The 21,906-nt window shown below is 32.2% G+C and overlaps 1 protein-coding gene and 2 pseudogenes across 1 annotated transcript; 1 reads left to right on the top strand and 2 right to left on the bottom strand.

The window, feature by feature from the left end:
* Nucleotides 1-959: 959 nt before the first annotated feature.
* LOC120183100 lies at nucleotides 960-2,720 on the bottom strand (annotated as a pseudogene).
* A 1,303-nt stretch (nucleotides 2,721-4,023) lies between these two features.
* On the bottom strand, nucleotides 4,024-7,148 carry LOC120182753 (annotated as a pseudogene).
* A 7,142-nt stretch (nucleotides 7,149-14,290) lies between these two features.
* LOC120182814 (BAG family molecular chaperone regulator 6-like) lies at nucleotides 14,291-18,605 on the top strand. Its single transcript, XM_039187678.1, has 3 exons — nucleotides 14,291-14,485; nucleotides 14,939-16,885; nucleotides 17,100-18,605. The coding sequence occupies exon 3, from the start codon at nucleotides 17,904-17,906 to the stop codon at nucleotides 18,588-18,590; it is 687 nt and encodes a 228-aa protein (XP_039043609.1). The 5' UTR covers nucleotides 14,291-14,485; nucleotides 14,939-16,885; nucleotides 17,100-17,903; the 3' UTR covers nucleotides 18,591-18,605.
* The last annotated feature ends 3,301 nt before the right edge of the window (nucleotides 18,606-21,906 follow it).

The following is a 21,906-nucleotide window of genomic DNA, read 5'->3' as shown; positions in this document are numbered from 1 at the left end:
GTTGAAGGAATAAAAGATTATTGGAATATATTTTATCAAATTATCCTTGATTATATTTTTAACAAGCGAAATTCTAAATATTTAAATAAAAATTTATATAAAAATTCTATGTTGATAATATTATTTGAGCATTTAAATATATCATGTATTATTTTTATTTTAATTAATATTAAATTTATATAATTTATGTATAATTATATTAAAATTCACATCAACATTTAACTAAATGTTTACACTTTGAAAACTAGCTTCGGTTTATACGTGATATTCACTAGGAGGTTTCTTGTTTTTCAATCGATTAGGTTAACATTCTAATATGAAAAGTGATTTAATATGACTTGAGGAATGATTTAATATGAAAAGTGAAGAAAAATTATAATACATGATGTATTAAGTTAATTTCACTCGAGGAAATTTTTTACAATCAACTACATTAATCTTAAATGTTCATTTTAACCGTAATTTTTTCCCTTTGAACTTTTAATCAAAGAAAATATATCTATAAATATATCACTTATAAGAGATCAAATATAAAATCTACTGAATATTCAATTTTCAATAGCTTATAAAAACAAATATCATAAATTCAGTGCTTCTAATTTTCATATCAATGATTAATTTTCATTGTTGGATTCTTTCGATTTACATCACCTATAAAACCTCAATAGATTGTGTCAAATTGACAGCCTTTAAAACCTCAAATAGAACATTCGAAGTCTGGTATGCTTTTGTGAGTTGTGCCCTACAAAGGAACAAAATATTTACCGTCAAATAACAAACTATAACAATTTCCACAATAATCCATTTCAATCCCATTGTAATGCAATTGCTTGTGTGTATATATAAGCTATAACAGAAATTCAAATGCATATTGAACATGCTACATTTAAGCAATAGCATCATTCATACTAAGCTGCCGAAAATATCAATTCAAGATTATCCTTGTTTTCTCAATTCATAGGAAACATAAACGACATAACAATCATTTAAGGTCAAATTATAAAAGAGTTGTTCAATGTGGCACAACTTCATCAGTCAAAGCCTCTAAAGGACCGACCACCACAATCGAGAGGCCGTCACACCGAAAATGAGTTTCATAAGATTCTAGATCAAGAGCTACTCAATAGCATCCTACATTTCACAAATGAAAAAAACAGAAGATGCAGATGCAGAAGCAGATTCAGCCAAAAAGGGTACGAAATATCATTAATTTTACAAGGTAACAAAAGTACCTTGAGTTATTGTATTTGAGATTTCAATTGGCTTCCTTCGTTGTTGTGACAAAACAGGAAATTACAGGTCTTGTGACCCCACATGCTCGTCCAAGTGCTTGCTTTGAAGGAACAAATACATAGGGGACATTATGTAAAAAATCAAATACAAAGTAAACTATTGTACTCAAAATCTAGGTAATGAATCAAGATGTTGTAGCTAAGATTTGCTTCTATGATGAACTACTTTAAATTGAGAAGTCAAGATGATGTGTTATAGGAATGCTTCCAAGCCAAGAGTGGGAAACAATTTACATTAAACAAAGTGTATAACCTTAAGTCAAAGATGCTTTAAATTCACAGCTAGTGAGTACACCATTGATTTGAAGCAATAAAATCAAACACCCCAGAAGACAATTAGTTAAACCCTAAACCCAAAGCTAAATATTACAACTGTGATACGATTAATTAAACCGTTAAAGTTGGGGCACAGAAAACACATACAACAACCATAAGCACATCAACAACAAATGCATATACCACTCATAAGTACTAAACAAAAGAGGATAAAACTTCATATGTCTTCATATAGTCACCCAACTTGTAAATTACAGTTGAGTTTGGCAACTAGAAGCAAGTTGCAGCTTGATATGGTAGTTTTCCCACATTATTATGTGAGGTACATGATTCAAATAGTGGAGGCAGAGCATAAACTTATATTCTATCCCATTCAACAAGCAATTTCAACCTGCCTAACTTTGCATCCACATAAATTTTAAAACAACTAAAATACCACTTAGCAATAACTTTTCCTAGTGTAAACCCACATATTAAACAAGAATTAAGCAATCAAAAAGTCTATACCAGAAAAAACATAAAGAAAAATATGCATATTCCATAGAACAATTACCTTATCTTCAACAAGCAAGGAAGGTGGAGCAGAATCTCAAAGGACTCAGTATCCGCAGCCATCACAACGAACTCTGAGATACCTTTGTTCAGGGTCATGGTAGCTGAAACCCAAACAAATCCAATTAAAGAAGAAAAAGAAATGAAGAAGAAGATCAGGAGAAAGAAAACCCATATCGGAAACGATAACAATAATTACAATAAACGAAAAAAATGGAAATGGGTATTATTTACTAACCTTCATTAACTCCCTTTTTGAGTTGCTTGTAGTTTGCAGCTTGTTGTACAAGATCTAAAATCGTCGTTGTCAACTGAGCATCCGCTAGTGGGTATGCTTTGGGGTTTACAGGTTCTCCAGTCTGCAAAAATATCAACCAATTGTAAGGTATAATGCATAGATAAAACTACATGAGCTTAAAAAAAATAAGAGAGAACCGTTACCATTTTTCTTGGAGAAAACATAGGAAAACAATCTAAGAAAAAGGCATAGGGTGTTTCCTCCAAACTACGCTCGGTCATAACCAAGAAGGAGAAGGGTACTTTAGACAAGAGAACCGGGAATAAGCAAATACCTAAGAGAGATGGGGGTATAACATTCATGGGAAAGTAAGAAAAAAATCATTGTTGGTAATTATTATTTCTCTGCACTTGGGAATGTAATCCATCCAAACATGGGTATGTTTACCCGGAAAAAAAGATTACCAACAGGAATTAAATATGACCTGAACCAACAGGACCTTATAGTAAAAGAAAACAGTTAAGGTTGATATAATTGTCGGTGTTGAGTCCAAACTCCCAACTTTGGTGATCTTCTTTTCTAGGAATTTTGTAAATTGGCATTTGTTCCTACATTAATTTCCTCCAACATCCTCAAACTATAGTCCCCTACTTTAAATTGCTTTCAAATTTCAAATATTTTAATTGATTCCTCAAAGTATTAGTATAATTTAGGGTAAAGTACACAAATGGTCTCCCGACTATATGATATTATTTAGTTGAGTCTATTGACTATTAGAAGTTACAAAATAGTCCCTCAATTATAAGGTTGCTTTGTTGAATCTCTCGACTGTTAAAAGTTACAAAATGCTTACCAGCCTATTCATAGGTTTCAAACTCTTCCTTTTGTTAAAAATTTGAAGACAACTTGAGCTAGACGTTAATATGTTGATTAGGATATGACAAAAATATGATCCTAAAATCTCAAACGACTCATATCTCTGTCAATAGGTTAACGTTCAGCTCAAATCGTCGCCAATATTTTTAATGAAAATGATGAGTTTGAAACTATGAATAATCAAGTGACTATTTTTAACTTTTAATAATTGAGGGATTCAACAAGGCAACACCCTATAATTAGAGGACTATTTATAACTTTTAATAGTCGAGAGACTCAACAAAATAATATCTTATAATCAGGGGATCATTTATGTACTTAAATGTTAAATATTAATCTTGTGTGATATGTATTTAAAACATATAAATCAATCAGATTGTAATATATATATGCATTATCTGTTATATTAATACTTTAAATTGAAATATTAGACGGAACAAATAGTATCAGTGAAATTCAACTAAACGACAATTTTACTTTTCATTTTGCACACCTTGATTAACTTATTTAATTAAACTTCTTATCTATAATAGAATTGCTGTCTAGAAAATTAGAAATTTTATTTAATGACATGATAAATTATGTTTGATCAGATGCCAATATGATGATAAATTGTTTAGAAATAGAAACATTTGATCAAATTAAACCTTTTATTAATTAATTAGAATTGGGCTATTATTTTTGTATAAGGTGAAAACTGGTTTGCATAAATCATTAGCGGGAAAATTTGTTTATTTAGCGGAGGTTATAACCCGCTTCATCTCTGTTACATTAAACAAAACTCTCCAATGAGAGAAAATAAAAGCTAAAATTATAGGATTATTGGACCAATTATTGATGAGTGGGTACTGTTACTCATCAGGTATTTTATACATATTGCTTATTATTGAAAACCCATATAAGAGAAATGAAGGGGGGGGGGGGGAAGAATTTCCAATTAATAAACCAACAACTGAAAAACGAGGGAGGGTAATTACAGGCAACTCCATCCGCCTAATGGAGAGATTTTACATAGTGTGCCGTTGTCGTCGTCTTCGTTGGCTTGTTTAATGGAGATTCATGCAAAATATCCAGCCTTTAGCTTCATTCCTTTTTGCTTGACAAAGAAAGCCGCCAGAACACTTTTGCTCCTAAAAGGTGCTCGTATAATCTGACGATTTGGGTTATCAAATGACCTGAATGTTGTCAAAGGTTTGGAACCCTCTAACTCCTGTCAAAAACAACAGGGGTTTATAAACATGCAAAGCAACAAAGTATTATATAGGAATATCGAACATTTTCCCGAAATCACACAAGAAAAATGAAATGAAAAGCCTCACTAGCCAAATATCAACTCGTATACCAAGAGGAATTAAGTTTACAGTTAAAGATAAATCCATCACCTCTAGCGTTAACATAGAAGCATCAATTTAAAGAACATCAAGCAAGTATGCATCCTTGGCAATTTAAAACATTACCCTTTGTATGATACCCAATGATGACACCAATGCACTAGAAGCAGGAAAAGGTGCCACTGCAGACTTTGTCCTTGCATTATCTCCATTTTCTGTAAGAATTACAGTCAAAATAAAAGTCTTACCATCTAAACCCTTTTTAGTAACAATACTAAATGAGCAACTGATCCAATATACATACCCACTAATTGGAAACCTCAGAAGCCGCACCAAAAGGTTTTGAGATTTCATTGCTGCATGGTAAGCAATGTTAATAACTTCTTGCTCTCAGCTGAACATTAGAAGAACTACAATGAAAGGAAAATTTCCATTCAGCATTGAATTTTTAAGCCAAACTCACCTTGCTAAAGTTGAGAAGTCCCTTTCAGAGTAGACTTGGTTTCTGAGGATAAGTGCCACGAAAGAGTTTTTGATGCAGGAGTATCTATAGTTAAAAAAATTATTCAGTACACGATACTTGCCTTCCTTCTATACGAAAGTATACAGCAACAATGTAGAAAACAACAAAAATTAGAAGAGGTCCTGCCAGGCACCAGCTAAGAAACATTATACCTGAAGGTTGAAGACGAGATTTAGCATGAAAATAGTTTTGCCTAGCATCTGTCGTTACCTGAGGACTAAAATGTACCTTCTTGCTGGCAGAATCTGTCATAGACAAAATTGCAATGGAAGAGAAGCAAAAAAAGGACAAAAAGGAAAGGAAAATGAGAAAACATACAAAATTAGCTTCCAGGAAAGAGGGGCTTCTATCAACTACACTTACCCCGTAAAATGTAGTGCTTATGATGTCTTGGGATAAATGCCAACTGCTGTTGCCTGATACCTTCTTTATCCGTGAATGTTTGGCATGTAAGAAGTTTCTAATATTAACAAACTTATATTAGTTAACCCTCCATTCGATATATTTTTTTTTCTTTGATTTGAATGGGGACAATGCATTAAATGGTGGGGCCCTTTGCATTTATGGTTACAAGTTTCCATTCAATATATTTATTATACTAGCATATTAAAACAGTGTAGTACAAAGAGATTACCTGATTTAAAGAACATGCTTTTAGCTCTATGGTTGACACTTCCAATGCTTGCTGCTCAAGAAGATCAGTTAACTTGTACGCCACAGTACCAAGGTGATCGACAGCATTAACAAGAGCCCGTACAGCATAATCTTTCAGGTTGTCCAGTACCCTAACAAATGTATCCAACATAGAAAAGAGTAGCAAATAAGAAGAGAACAATGGAAGTAAACCAAACACAATCAAATGCATATGCATGCTAGCTTGATACAAAAAAAATAATCACAGAGGCATTATGTGCAAGTCAATCATGGCATTGCTTGCATGAAAATGAAAAGGCTGTTACACAAAAAATTAAGGAACTAAGCAGGTCTTAAAGCAAAATAGGCAGCCTTACATCTGCTTCTGCTCATTATGGAGATAAGACTTTTCGCAGTATTCTGCAGCTGAATAGAGCTGAGGCCTTAAGTTCTTGAGCTCCTATAAAAACACAAGGGTGCACGTATCACTTGGTATCAGTTACAATGAAATGCTGGAAAGTTTCAAAATGCATGAGCTCAAAAATTCATGAAGGCAAACAGGGACAACAAGATAGAAAACCATAAAGAAGTCTCAGCCTTTGAAGATATTGCATTCAGATGCATGGACTTCCTAATTTCCTCCTACTATGATATTCTAACATTGTAGCACATAATGGATCGGAAGAGCTTTCCCAGTGCCTTATTCAATTCAATTCGCTTTCTACTTAACTAATACTACGGCTCTAGACTCATGAATGGAAATCAAGAACACACCTCTCCAATAAACACAATAAGAGTCTATACCTAACTTCCCATAGATTTATCTATTGCTATGACTCTACTTTCTAGCTTTGAAAGATTTCCAACTTTTAACTCAGTCATAAATGGTACTATCCATCAATACTAAACTCATCTTATTAAGACGCCAAAATATATGATAATTAAGAAAGCGAAAACACAATCGATCCTAGGCAAACACAGGGAATTTCTTTATTCACGTCATTATCTCTCCATCGCATTTCCCGTCAGCAATCAAGCAGTGACTTCTAAAGTCAACAAAAATAAAATCAAAATTGAAAAGATATCCAGATCAGGTCCAAAAAGAAAGAAACTAGTCATGAACCTGCAAAGCTTTAACGAAGCTCTTGCTACGCTCCATGGAGACCTCGTCGAAGGTCATGGCGAGATTATCAGGCCTGTGTAACTCCACCTCCATTAAGTCACCTTCTCTTATTAAACCTCAAACCCCTAGAAGCTAAAATTGAAGAAATCCAGCACAAAGAAGGAGAAGCGAAGTTACAGCTAATGAATAAAGGAATGGAAGTAATAAGGGGGGAGATTAGGGGGGTTAGGTTTTCGGTGGAATAGCCAAACAAACTTGGGAGAGAAAGTAGAAATAATAAGTAAAGAAGAAGAAGGAGGAGGAGGGGGAGGGGAGGGGGGGGGGGGGAAAGTAAAGTGGAAGCAATGGAAGAGAATTGGAGTTGATAGCAAGGGAAAATGACTTTCCACCATCTTCTGCGAGAGCGTTGCTTGTATTTAATTCCAAAGCGGTCGCGTTTAATGTGGTTCCCCCCGTTTCGCTCATTATTTTTGACTTTCATCTAGATTCTCCTTGATTTAATATTGTCAATTTGAAGATTAATCAAATTTTCTATCTCATAATAAATACAATCGTGTTTTATTACAATATCATTTTTATATTAATATAAAATTGTTTTATTACGTTTTTAATATAAAAATGATTTTTTAGCTGGATCCAATTTAGATAAATAATTTCCTTTGTCATTTAACTTTGATAAATTATATTAGAAATTTAGGTTTGAATTGGAATTATATTTTTAAATATTTTATTTAAATTCAATATCAATATAATTTATGTATTTGGTAAATATAAAATTTAAAAATAATATAATTAAAAATAAAAAAAACATAATAAATATATATATAACAAATATTTAAAATAAATATGTCATTATTAAATATTCTTAAAATAATTACTTTTTGATAAAACTATATTTAATTTATTTAAATATTTTTTGATAAATAAATATTAATAAATAATTAAAAAGTGTTATATTTAAATAACAAAACATAATTTTAACTCTTTATCCCCTAAGAAAATCATGGATAACTCGTTATCGTTGATAGTATGAGAAGTGACATAGATTCTGTATCACCCTCATAACGATACAGGTGACCTAATCCGATCGAGGTGTCACATTTGGGCCACCAGAGTGACCGACAGTAAAAATTCGGGAAAAAATTAAAATTTTTGTTAATCCATTTAAAACCGTAAAATAATTTACAGATAAAACACAAGTTCAAAAAATATTTATATATTAAAATAAAATCCTCCAATATCCAGTAGTAAAACAAGTTTCAAACTCAAATATAAAAACAGAATACAATCTACATGTCTCTCCCTAATTACATGCATTGTACTCCGCAAGCAATGTTAGTGGAACTCCTTTACTGATGAATGTAAAAGCACATGATCAAACTCTTTAACCTGAAATGGTAAGTAACAGAGTGAGCTTTGGAAAGCTCAGTAATACAGAACTACCAGATGAATGCAATAGGCCATCGAGTATAAGGTAAAGCATAAATTCCTTATTGGGACAGTCATCATCAGATTCTAGCGGAGAATTCAGATTCCATTAGCTAAGTCTTCAGTTACAAATAAGAATTTACGATATGAAGGAAGTATTCAGAGAGAAATATATTTAGAAGATTAAATTGGGGAGTCTAGTGTGTTCCAATAAAACAAAGAAATGTGTACAGATCATTTAAAAACATTAGTAGTTTAAAACATATTTTAAAACCACAGTAATACCTTCCAACCAAACACCGATATGTAGTTCCCAAGAACTGCATCCATAAGGACTTACCCTAGGCTCATTGGGCGTAGGTGCCAACCTAAAGGAGCACTTTGGGTCCATAAGGTCTTACCCTAGTTGAAGCGTAGGTGTTCACCTGAGGGGTGTGCCCTCAGGCCCATAAGGACTTATGTGTCATATCCGGATTAGCACTAGAGCATAGCTTATTGCAGGTTTAGCACTACGGTGCATATATATTTGACTCGAATACCCAGGGTCCTCAGGGTTTAAATTAGGCTATGGTTATTAGTTAATAAATGGTAAACATGCAAATAAGCTTATGAGCTTGTGGAATGAATGACAAATATATTGGTAAGAAACTTGATATCCGGTTATATAATGTTAATATATGGTAACATGGTTGGAATACAGGTAGAGTGATCATATTGCATTAAATATGGTTATTCATTTAAATTTATGTGTTGCATTGCTTTAAATATTCATATGATTGCCTCACTAAGTGTATACTTAGCGTGTGATTTTCACATGTATGAAAAAAGGAGGAAAATGAGTAATGAGCTGAGCTTGACATCAATCACCAAGGAAATATTTACAGGTAACAATTATGACATCCTAATGTGTTCTAAAATTCTAGCCGGCATGTATACGAGAATGAAATGTCTTCAATTTCTTATATAATTAGTATTAAATATAATTAATAGTATGAATAAATATTATCATATTAAACTATGTTTAAAAAATATATTTGGGTTTCAAATCAAATGTGTTAGACAATCTTATTTATTTTATGAAACAGAACAGAACATAACTGTCTATCACTGCTTGAAACTGGTTTTGAATTGGTAACCAAAAAATACTATATTACGATTTTTCTCTGAATAATTATTTTATAATAATTGTTCAAGTTATGAAACTGGTGACGTTTGAATGAAACAAAATTTTACTCAGTTCAATTAAAGAAATGTTTTGAATTTCTAATGTGACATCTGTAACTCGTATTGATTCGCGTATACGGGTTATGGGTGTTACATTATATGTTGGTCACTAGTCTATGTTTTAATTTGCCTTAATTTAGATATTCATTCATTATTTTTAATCTGGTCACCAATTTGAATGGTTATGTAAAGTATAAATTTGATCCCTAATCTACTTTTTTTGTTACATATTGGTCTTTGGATTAATTTCATTATTAATAAACCTTAACATTAATCTTGTTTTAATTCATTATATGACTTGTAAATTATTAATTAGCAATTAGCAATTTATTGAATTATTAATTTTATTGTATTTAGACCCTATTTATTTTTAATATTTGAGTTTGAGCCTTTTGAGTCTTCGTTTTTATCCTTTACCTTTTTATTGTTTTCAATTATTAGTTTAATTTCCTTTCAATTTAGTTATTAATTAAACCTTAGGCTTAGGTTTGTTACTTTAGTTAATTTACATTTACTTTAGCCCATAATTAGAGTCTTAGATTTTAAATTTAACATTTAGATTTAGATTTCTCACACTTTAGTCCTTTAATTTAGGGAGTAATTTGAATTAGGTCTTGCATTAGCATGCCGAGAGACCATTTCGATTATTTGACTCAATAATTGATTAAAATTAATTAGGTTGATAATTAGAGCCTTAACCTTAAATTATTCACAATTTTGTCCTTGAACTTTAATGGAGTATTCATTTCACATAATTAATTAGGTTATTAGTTAGAGCCTCCACTTTAGGTTTAATTTCACTTTAGTCCTTTAATTTAGGGAGTAATTTGGTTTGGATCTCGCATTAACATGCCCGATGGACCATCTCGATTATTCGACTCAATAATTGGCTAAAATAAATTAGGATTAATATTAGAGCCTCTAGTCTTAGGTTTAGTCCTTAGGTTTTTTAAATTACATAATTTGACATTTAAGATAGAAAAAGCCTTAATTAGCCCATCTAGCATAATTAGATTTTTAAAAGGTTGTTTGATTGCATTTCATTTTTTTTAAAATAATAAGGCAATGTTAATTTATCAAGGAATTAATATGTATCCTTCGCGTTATGCTTGGGGGGTGACCACTGGTAATTCCCGAAGTAAATCGACATTATTTTCAAAACCCCATGATATGATTCTTGAACTCCGAGGCAATGTTCCTTTATTGGGGTTAATAATTAAGCTTTTGCATTAATACTTGTGGGTGGATGGTATTGGTCTCAATAATGAGTATCATTTTCAAATTTGAATCCATAATAATTTTTAAATTGAATAAAACCTTGAAATCAAAATGATCGTTGGTGACTCACAAAATTTCATTTTAAAGTCATTTTAAAAGAAAACTCAATCGTTACAACTAGTCGACTTTTTTCGGACGCGTCACTAAATCAAATAATAAAAACAACTTTTTAAAAGTAACATTTTATTATTTATGTGCAAATTGAATATTTTAGGATATATTTAGTGATTCACTACTAAAGGTGGTAATTTACTCTGTCTATTATAGGGTTTTGCTCGCATTTGTTCATCTACTATTAAATGGACCATTTCAACATTTGTGCAAATAAACATAATCAAATTAATCTAAATGTTTTACAAAATTGATATCTATGGTTTAGAAATATCAATTACTATTAAGTGTATCCATTTAAATGTAAAGGAATTAATAAATATTTTTGGTATACAATAACAAAATTTTGATGAATAATTATGTGATATTTTTTATGTTGAGGTGGAGGATAAGTGGCCCATGGCATGAGCAGGAACTACTAGATAGGATCATGATGATGCAATGATGTGAGCATCATAGATAAATGATTGTGGCGGTGGGTGACTCTGCTGTAATAATATGGATTTGGCCACATATATTCATAATACTTGCGTTTCAATCCAGCTGGAATTTAGCGTAGCACTAGCGATCAGGGCCAGATCAATGAATTTAATGTCCTGGGTGAGATAATAATTTTATGCCCCTATATTGTATTGTATTTCTTGTTCTTGTTTTTTTCGTTTTCTATTTTAGGCACCCGATGGTTGTTTTTGAGATAACATATTTAAAAGTAATTAATAAAACAATATAGTAGCAAGTAAATAATAAAACATATATATTAGCAAGGAAGGATACCCGCGTGACCGAAGTTTATGTTGTTGATTTGTTCTTTCTCACTTGTTCTTTCTCACAATTAACTGATCTGAAAAATTAATGAGAAATCAAAATAATCAGAAGGAATCACTCTAAAAAATGTCTTGAACGAAAAATTTAGCCGCTGTTTCCCCCCATCAAATTAAGTTTGCCACTACACAATCAAAATTCAAACAATCAAACTATAAGCACTAGATTTGTTAAACAAAGTGAACTAAACTCATAAAGCTTGATTCGAGGTAAAATGGGAACTTAATACATTTTATGTCTAAGTTTTACGTTTTTTCTACAACTAAAACTACATTGCAGAAAACCCATTTCTATTTTATTTTAATTTCTCTGAATAAAGAAATACAAATAGAAATCAAAAGCTATTGATGTAAATAAAGAAAACAAAAGAGGCATGCTTTCAAATATTCAAAGAGAAAAACCCATCACTCAAATAACCCAGATTAGTGTAATCTCAATATTTCACTAAAAAAAAAGAATGTAATTTTTTCTAGGCTAGTAACATCATCCAAAGAATACTCATTAACTCATTTTATACAAAAACTTCAACGAAAACCCAACGATTATGTTTATTTTTATAAAAAATTAAAGCTAAAAAGAGAGAAAGAAACCTGGAGGTAGATAATCCTTTACAGATTTCAAAGCTGCAAGACAAGGCTCCTTTGTGGAGCTAAGAATATGGCTAAATATATGTGCAAAAACTGATGCGCCTCAAATATTGCTGCCCTGGACTAAGGCTTAGGTGGCCCAGGTATTGGGGCCGGCCCTGCTAGCGATTTTGTTTTATTTTTTCTCAAGTGGTATTTTCAAATCACATGGGTATACCCATTCAATTGCTGAAATCAAGTAGACAATGCAATTGAGCATCATGAAAACTCACGAGTAAATCTGGAGTTAGAAGTTGATTTTTTAGCCCATATTTTTCCATAGGTTTTTTCCTGCGCACGCTCACTCCTTTCTTATTTTTTAATTTTCATTTATTCTTATATTACATTTTCTCTTTATTTAGTTTTAAATTTTTAATAATTTTATTTATGTTATATTTTTCTTTGTTTTTATGTATATTTTTCTGTCTTTGACATATTTTCAGTCGTTTGATTGTTTTTTCGTTTTTTTTTTTTTTATCTTTTAAGGTTGGATTTTACAACGTCTCGACTAACTAAGATGACACTTATATGTTATCCTGATGATCTTTTACTTTTGACCCTCGAATTGGATCAGGATACACGGTTGCATTCGTGGATAATTTTCTCATGTTGCTCAACTCTAATATGTGGTTTGTCTGTAGTTTTTCAATAATTTTTATCCTTTTTTGGTTTGTATGTTGATACAGTCAAATCTATTCTTATATATTTGTTCGGAGTATTTGGTTGAGTTTTTAATATTTTTCTTAAATGATATTTGTAGACATCGAATAACTAGTTTTTTTATGTTAATGGTTATAGGAAAGTATTCTAATTATATGTTTAATTTACAGTTATAATTGTAAATCTTAATTATAAATTTAAATGTTTTCTTTAATAAAACTAGGTAACTCACTGCTTGTATTAATTTTTTTGACTATATATTAACTAACATATGACTTCCAACTTTTCAATTTCTAGTAGTTGTGATAAATAATTATATTAAGGATAGACGAGAGGCGAGTGAGAGTCATTCCTGAAAATTTAAAATCACTAAATATTTTAGATTTGTTCTATTGTTTTCACCTCTTGAAATTTTAGTTTCTCCCCATCTTAAAATTTTAGAAAATTGTCCCTTAATATAAAACTATGCGTTCTTTTATGATTATATCTACGTGAGGTTATTTTTATAAAATAAATTATATTTTCTTTTACTCCTATTTCGATCACTAAATTCTATATCTAATTTAATCACTAAATTTTTAAGACATTCCTATTTTTAATTATTCGGCCATTAAATTATAAAAATTGTGATGATATAACGTATTTTATTAATGTTTACTATAATAAAGCTTATTTGATTAATATTTATATCAGGTAAACATCAACTAAAAATCTAAAATTAAAAAAATTAAAACCCATCACCCTTACTCTTATATCCAACTTCAATTATGAAAATAAAACATTTCTAGTTATTTACCGTTAACTCGATCCGTTGATCATGAAATGCACAGCTTGTAAAGGGGAATTTTCAATTTACAGAGATCACATCACTATTTCCTCTTAATTCGATTAGAAAACAAAAATATTACATGTAAAAAAAATAATGACATATTTGATAAATTATTAAAAAAATCAATTGATTAAGAAAACTAAGTAATTATTCCACTAATTTACCTAATAAAAGGGGAAAACATAATTTTTGTAGGACGAAATCAAAAACAAACAGACGTGGAACAATAATTTCTCCAAACTAAAATTTAGGAACCAATTAAAATTCGACAGCTGTCCGATTGACATTTGAAAGAGAAGATAATCTTTGTCCACCAAAGCCTCATACATGACGTCAGGAGAGTCGTCCACGTGGCCCGAACTCCAGACTGTTGTGGGAAGAGAAGACGCGAAACATCTCGAATTGAGAAGAAAGCTTCATTTTAGGTTGTAAAAAGCTACTAAAATATCCCGAATCCCATGTATATCAAATATCAGATTACAGATAATCCGGGTACAACAAAAATTTGATCTCGAGCACAAAGCTTTAGAACAAACTTGATTCTTACTGGGTTGGTGGATAGATTCGTTCCGATCACTGAGTTTGGTGGAGTTGTGGAACCGTGTGGATTGATTTCTCCGATTTGTTCTTTCATCTTTGTTTTCTCCTATCAAATAAGCTGAGGTAATATTTTCTCCTCTTTTTTTCGTCGCGTTTTCCTTTCTCGGCATGCATTTGTGAATGGCAAGCCAGTTTATGAACAATCAATTGGTTTTTGTATGAGATGAGAGCATCTCTTTTTCAGGCTCTAATGAGCTATTATTGAATGAATTTGTCTGTATTATGTACAGATTGTCACATGCTTGTATATTTTGTATGGCGTTGACATTATATTTTCATGTATATGTTCTGTTTTGATTTTTCGTTTCCAAGATTGGGTGTCTATATTCTGCAGATATCGTATTTCATGTTTAAGTAACTTTGATTCGTTGATCTGAATACAGCTCAAGTATATAGTACAATGATGTAAACTGTATGTTAGTGATAGATCTTTGTTCAGGAAATTGATTCTCCAATGGATACCAATTTCTCTAAGCAGTTTATAACATTGTTTTGTTGCTTGCCTTTCTTTTTCAGGTTTATCCAGTAGTTTGTTCTTGCAGCGTTTCTTTGAGCAACCTATATCACCGGGTGTTGTGCAACCAAAAAATGATGCCTTTTTCTGGTTACATGGATTCAAATCCTCTGAGAAATCAAACGCCTTACCCTCAACATTATTTCCCTGGTTTTGAGGCTGTTCAACCTTATTTCAAGGCCGATCCGTCTCAATCTTCAATGATGTATGAATCTTGGCCTTGTAGCAGCAGTTGCAGCAGGTACCCTGTTCCTTATCATGGTTGCTGCAGTCATGGCAATTTACCGGTTTCAATAGTTACAGACCACCGTGTCCTCATTTTGCATCATCCCCCGCATTTCACCACTATCCTAATTATCCCACATTTCCTGAATCTTATCCGATTTTGTGTTCTCCTCCACATTATTCTAATGAGCAATCTAGATGGGAATACGATAAGGATCCACACTCGAAACTACCATTGCTGGGTGTCCTAATCATGTTCTCAACCAGAAAAATTATAGAAGTTTAAAGATTGAAGAGCAGGAGAATGATGCCAAGGAAAAGGAAGATGGTTCAGTGGCCAACTCAACCAAGAAGTTTCCCATATCCAATTGTGTGGATTCCACCCGAGTATATGAAAAGTGACATGGGAAACATAATGATCAGAAAGGGGCGAGTGACTCGGATAAGGTACCTTTCGTCGAGAAGCCTCCCAAAAGTTCAAACCGCCTGAACAGCAGCCGAGGTTTGGAACGGCTGGTTTCCGCTTGACATGAATGGATGCAATCTTTGGAGCAGGGTGAAGGGGAGAAACAATCTCAAAACCAACAGAAACAAGACCAAAAGATGCAGATGCCGTTACCTTCTTTTGGGTACCGAATTCTGATAGGAAGCAGGAAGCAGATGAAAACCGAGATAAACAAAGGATTACAAACTGCTTCATATAATTCAAAACAAGCCCCATTCTCTGTTGAGTATGTTCCAGTAGAACATTCTGTCAGTGATGCTAAAATCGACAACCACAATTGGTCATGGAGAGCTCTCAGAACAAGAATGCTGCTGAAACAAAGGGGAAGGGGAAAACAGTCAGTCAAAAATGTGTTCCTGTTGAAGTGAAGGAAGGCAAGTCTGGAGGGACTGAAAAGAGAGGGCAGAGGTTAAGGATGTAAGCGTGAAACGCGATGAAGATGCCCCGAAAGTTGATCTTGGGTCTGTTACAAAAGAAAATCTCCGTCCACTCCAAAAACATCCAGCTACCTCCTGTTTGTCTGAGAGTTGATCCCCTTCCAAAGAGGAAAACGGTAATGGTAGTTCAAGGTCTCCTAGCCTCCAAAGGACAATCAGAAGACATATTGACAAAGGCCTCCATTACACCAGACAAGAAGAAGAAACTGCAGTAAATACACAAATATCAGTAGTAGCCTTGACAATATGGAACTGAGGGAAAAGAAGACAAAAGATATTCCTGTGATTGAACCAAGATCGGAGGAGAACAAGGTTGGGGAAACTACCAGTGCGAATCAGGATCAGGTTTCAGGAAGCTTATCTATCACCTCCGTAGAAGTGTCAGGGCAGCCTACCGTAGAAAGAACAAAAATAGAGAGTCATGAAAGTAAAAGAGGAAACAAAAGCAAGTTTGAAGAAGTCGTGGGAGCTGAGAAGGAAGTTGGCAGCGACAATGCTGCAAATACAGTTGAAATGGCTCATGGTCAATGCAAAGCAGAAAAAAAAGAATGTCAGATGCTGAAGCAGCCAAGCTCATCCAATCTGCCTTCCGTGGATTCGAGGTAAGAAAATGGGAACCATTGAAGAAACTTAAGCAAATTGCTGATGTTAGTGAGCAGTTAATGAGGTCAGAAATCGCGTTGAATCTCTTGAGTGTTCCTCTGTTTGCAACAAAGATGATAAGCGGCGACTATTAATAGAGAAAAATTAATGACTCTCCTTTACGACTGGATACTATTCAGGTATGTATACAACTGGCTAACTATATCTTGGAAATTTGCATTGCATATGGATTATTCTCTTTGCTTTATTTGATGGTGGTACTAATATATCAGTAACATTGCATTTCAGTCTGTTACTAGTAATTTTTTGATTACTAAGATATTCAATTATTGAAAATGGCAATCTAGGTGAGATGATGCTTATTAAATCTTGGTTTATGTTTCTTGTTCTCAGGGCTCTGATTCAAGTGTGAGAGAGGCAAGGAAATCATTAGTAAAAGAGCTAGTGACCCTGCAGGAAAAGCTCGATGCTTTAGCAAGCAAGTGGGCCGAAGAAAAGATTAAGGATCTGGGTAGTGCTGAATCTGCTGATTCTAGTGGTCGAGCTTCTGGAATTGTTAGCATGGAAGAGGAAAGTGGAAATGCATCAGCTGCTTTTGAGGATACTAGTGAAAATGTAAACATAATTAAAGAATCAGATCAGGACTGCCTTAATGTCAAAGATGGAAAGGACGAGGAGACTACAAAGATTCCTGGTGTCGAACAAGGCTTAGATGAGAAAGTAGACAATAATACTGTGGAAGTCAGTATCGAGCATCATACAGTGCCGAGAATCGAGGTAGATGTGCCACCCAACCTTGAGCAGGTGACTCACATGTCATCTGTTCCAGAGTTGAAGTTCGAGGCCGATGAGTTGGTGGAGTGAATGATCTATCAAAAGAGGAAAAACCTGAGGTGCTGGAAGTAAATAACTCGGAAGATGAAAAACTTGGTGAGCCTGGAAAGAAATCAGAAATAATAATAGCGAGACTGAATCAGATCTGCCAATCAATCCGTCTTTACCAGGTGAAGTAGAGAATTTAAAGTGCACTCAGACAGACCAAGAGCCTGACTTGTTAAAAGAGTTGCCAGTTGGAGTTATTGATGAGGGACCAGTCATTTCCAGAATTGATGAGCATCCGATTGAGGCAGTATCAAACTACAGTGCAAAGGATAAAAAGCGGATGAATTTACCAATACCCATGAGCCAGAAGTAGAGATGGAGCAGAAGGTGGTCAACGATGACAACAAATTCGAATCAGTCTTCAAACAGGAGGATGCTCACTCAGCAACAGATGAAGAAAAGGAACCGGTGGAAATTCACTCAGCAACGGAGGAAAACAATGACTACCTGCCGCAACATGAGGATGATTCGGGCGTGATACCTGCAGATCACGTGGCATCATCAGAATCAGAGGCAGGAAGCGAAGCAACTCAGGAGAAAGAAGTCCTCTTTGAGGAGACGAAAGCAGCAGAGCAGCCGGTAAGAACCGAGGGGAAAGAGGGAGAAGATGCTCCTTCAGAATCTAACGGAGATCATGACTTGGCCAAGGATACAGAAGACGAGAAGCTGATTGAAGAGAACAAGAAGCTGAAAGAAGTCATGGAGAAACTCATGGAAGCTGGAAGAGATCAACTTAGCGCTATGTCCAACCTAACTGAAAGAGTAAAAGAGCTTGAAGAAAAGTTGGCAAGGACCAAAAAGTCGAGCAAGGCTGGAAATAGAAAAGTTAGATATGCACCCTCCTATAAGAAGCTGGTAAAAGTAGGGCTTCTGAAGTTACAAAGTGAGCTTCCCACACGTTGGTTGAGTGAAGTTATCATCGTGAGGTTGATGTTGTGTGTTGTGTATTTTGATGAAATAAAATCAATAATATGGTTGCTTTTTTCTTGCAGTCTTGTTTAAGATTATGATAGTAGGATGATTTGAATGAAAACCCAAAAATGTCTTACTTTATCTAAAAGTAAGGAACAGAGGAAACAAAACCCCAGGCAGAAGCAGCAAAAAAAAGACAACACTTTTCGATGAAGCAATTCTTTGCCCCAACGATCGTGCCTCATAACCGGTTTGGTCGACTTCCACTCCCATGTCTTTCTTCCGCCGCCACTTCCAAAGTCTTCCCTGCTACACCAATCTTATACGGCTACGATCTGTTGTCCCTGCCAACAAAGAATCTATTACCTAGGATGAACTTCTTGACCATTATAATTGCTATTGTAATATCTCATAGTCCTCTCTGACCATTATAATTGCTATTGAATATTTTTTTTGGGATAAATTATATCATTAATTTTAATTATTTATCTTTATAATTTATTATTGATCTTTAATTTTATCAATTGAATTATCTAACCATTTAATTATATTCAATCAAATCACTTATAGTTGACATTTAATGAAAGTATTGATATTATAGTTAAGAAATTGATATAATTATACATTTTGCTCTCAATATTTATATATTCTATCAATTTAGTATTTGTTTTAGTTTAATTTAATAAATTTAATTTTCTAACCAAAATTTGACATTTATCACACTATAATTGAAAGGTAAATTTAATTTTATTCTTTCTATTTTTCATCCAATCAGATGATGACACATTATTATCGGATTGAATAAAAAATTAGTAGAAAAAATCAAAATAAAAATGATAAAAGTGGGATTCAAACCTAAATAGTGCAAAGATTATATCATAACCTAAACCACTAAGTTTAACCTATTACTTGTTATTGAAATGGGTCATCTACAAATAATATATTATATCAAATGACAAAAAAATAAAATAAAAATAAACATGTAAATTAAGGAATTTGATCCGAAACTTCTAGATAGATTGGCTGCACCTTAGCCACCAAAACAAAGCATAAGATTGAAAAAATTAACAATAATTTGTGTATATATCTTTAAATTAAAATTTCAACTTAAATAATGATTTTATTTTTAATATAAAATAAATTGAGTATATACATGAAAAAAAGTCTACGGTAAACTACTATTGATCACCTAACTATTTAATCATTTTATTTTACTACAAATCTTTAGTTTTGTCAATTAAACCACCTAACTATTTAATTTATTCAGTTAAGCCACTAGCCGTAAATATTTGACGAAAATCCTGACGTGACAATTAATAAAATTTGTATAATTAAATATATAGTCCTCCCTGTTTGATCCTTTAAATTTAATAAATTAATCCTCAATCAGGATGTGACGTGTTAATATATGATTGAAAGTTTTTATTAATTTATTTAATTAAATAATATTATTTAATCATCCAATCAAATGGTGACACATATCTCCCTGATTAGAATGAAAATAAAGGAAAAGAAATTGCAATTTAGGGGATTCAACAAAACCACGTCACTTGGCAAAGACACTGGCTGCCCCCAACATTAGGCCAAAAGTCTCAAATGATTTAAAGGTTGAAACAAATTGTTTACTTTAAAAGTTTGTTAATGGTAAAAATAAAATAAAAAGAAAACAGGATTAGAACTAGACAAATTGTTAAAAAAAAAATAATTTAAACAACTAAATAAATCTAATTTTATATATTTTAAATTATAATGAACGGAAGATTTACAATAAAATAAATTTAATATTTTATATTTGAAATTATAAAATAAATATAAATATAAAAATATTAAATTTATTTATTGTAAATATTTCATTAATGATAATTTAAATATATATAATGTATTTAGATATAATTAAAAATTATTTATTTAGTTGTTTATATGATTTTTTATTTTATAGTTTGTCTAGGCTCTAATCCTCATTTTATCATTAGCAAGATTTAAGCTAAATATGATTCGTTTTAACTATTAAACAAGTAGAAACCATTGGTTGAGTGGTTGGGGCGCTCAATATCGCTTAAGTGTCATGTTTTCAATATTTATGGAGTGTAATTTCTTTATTTTTATTTAATTAAAGAAACTAAAATTAATAAATAAAACCTTCCAATAATGTATTAAAATGTGTTCATTATGATAAAAGGGTTAATTTAATAAAGTTAATTAAAATTAGGACCAAATTAATATAATATAAGAATGGGGGATTAAATGTATAATTATACCAATTTTATTAACTGCCACGTAGTATCTTCGTCAAATTTTAATGGCTAGTGGCTTGATTGAATACAAATTAAATAATTAAGTGGTATGATTGACAAAATTAAAAGATTGATGTTAAAAGTAAAATAGCTAAATAGACGATCAATGGTATAATTTACCAAATTATGCTTCTTCTTCCACTAATTTTATATCCATTCGATTAATCTTTTTATATCCAATTTGATCGGATTTGGTGAAAAATAAAATAATTAAAATTAAGAAAATACCCCTAAGTTATATTATGACAAGTGTCAAAAAACTTGTTAAAGGATTAAATTTATTAAATTAAATTAAAATTAATATCAAATTAATAAAATATATATTATTGAAGACCAAATGTATAATTATACAAATTTTGTTAACTACTAAGCACTTTCATTAAATGTTGACGATAAATGGTTTGATTGAATATAATTGACAAAATTAAAAGATTGATTATAAAAGTAAAAGGGATAGTAATTATGTGGTCAATGATATAGTTTGTCGGTGAAACTGTTTTGGGCCTTATTTTTACTAGTTACCTTTTTCGGCTTAACCTAAGCTTGATTTTTTTGGTTTAATCCAAACTTGATATCAAGATAGCTAACATAAGCACCATAATACAAGATATTTTAACATAGGCAAAACATCAAATGAACACATGTATCAAACTAAATCTCAGGTTAGGAGTTACATGTTAATATGAGATTGTTTATACGAGCCCATATATCTTGTTGGAGTGCTAGACCTATTTGGATTTTGGATTGGGCTTGTTTGGGCCCAATTGATATTAAAAAAATGGCATTTTTAATATTCTGAGAAAAGAGAAAATACTAAAAGAGTAACTAGACCAATTTTTGAAACAAAAGCTGAAATCCCTTAATTGTTGGTGATATCACATTTGTTCCTTCTTTTTTTCCCCACACAATTGTTTGTCTTCTTCTCTTCTCCTCTATTGCCTTCTCCTTCACCCAGCTTTCTCAAAGATCAAAACTTTATAGCTCTTCAAGCCTTATCCAAACTTCTAAAGGTAAGATTTGTTATCCTTATCCTAAAAGCCCCTTGACCCCTCATCAGTAGTACAAAATTGAAGGCCCATATTAATTTTTTTTAACAAAGGCGTAAGAACGTG

Source organism: Hibiscus syriacus, unplaced genomic scaffold (genome assembly GCF_006381635.1).
Source record: "Hibiscus syriacus cultivar Baekdansim isolate YM2019G1 unplaced genomic scaffold, ASM638163v2 tig00112738_pilon, whole genome shotgun sequence".
Taxonomy (NCBI): Eukaryota; Viridiplantae; Streptophyta; class Magnoliopsida; order Malvales; family Malvaceae; genus Hibiscus; species Hibiscus syriacus.
The sequence above is the reverse complement of the archived record's forward strand: the minus strand, read 5'-3'. Positions and strand labels throughout refer to the sequence as shown.

Bases quoted from the DNA above. Each gene is read 5' to 3' on its own strand.
- LOC120182814 (XM_039187678.1), top strand. From the start codon at position 17,904: ATGGAGCAGAAGGTGGTCAACGATGACAACAAATTCGAATCAGTCTTC.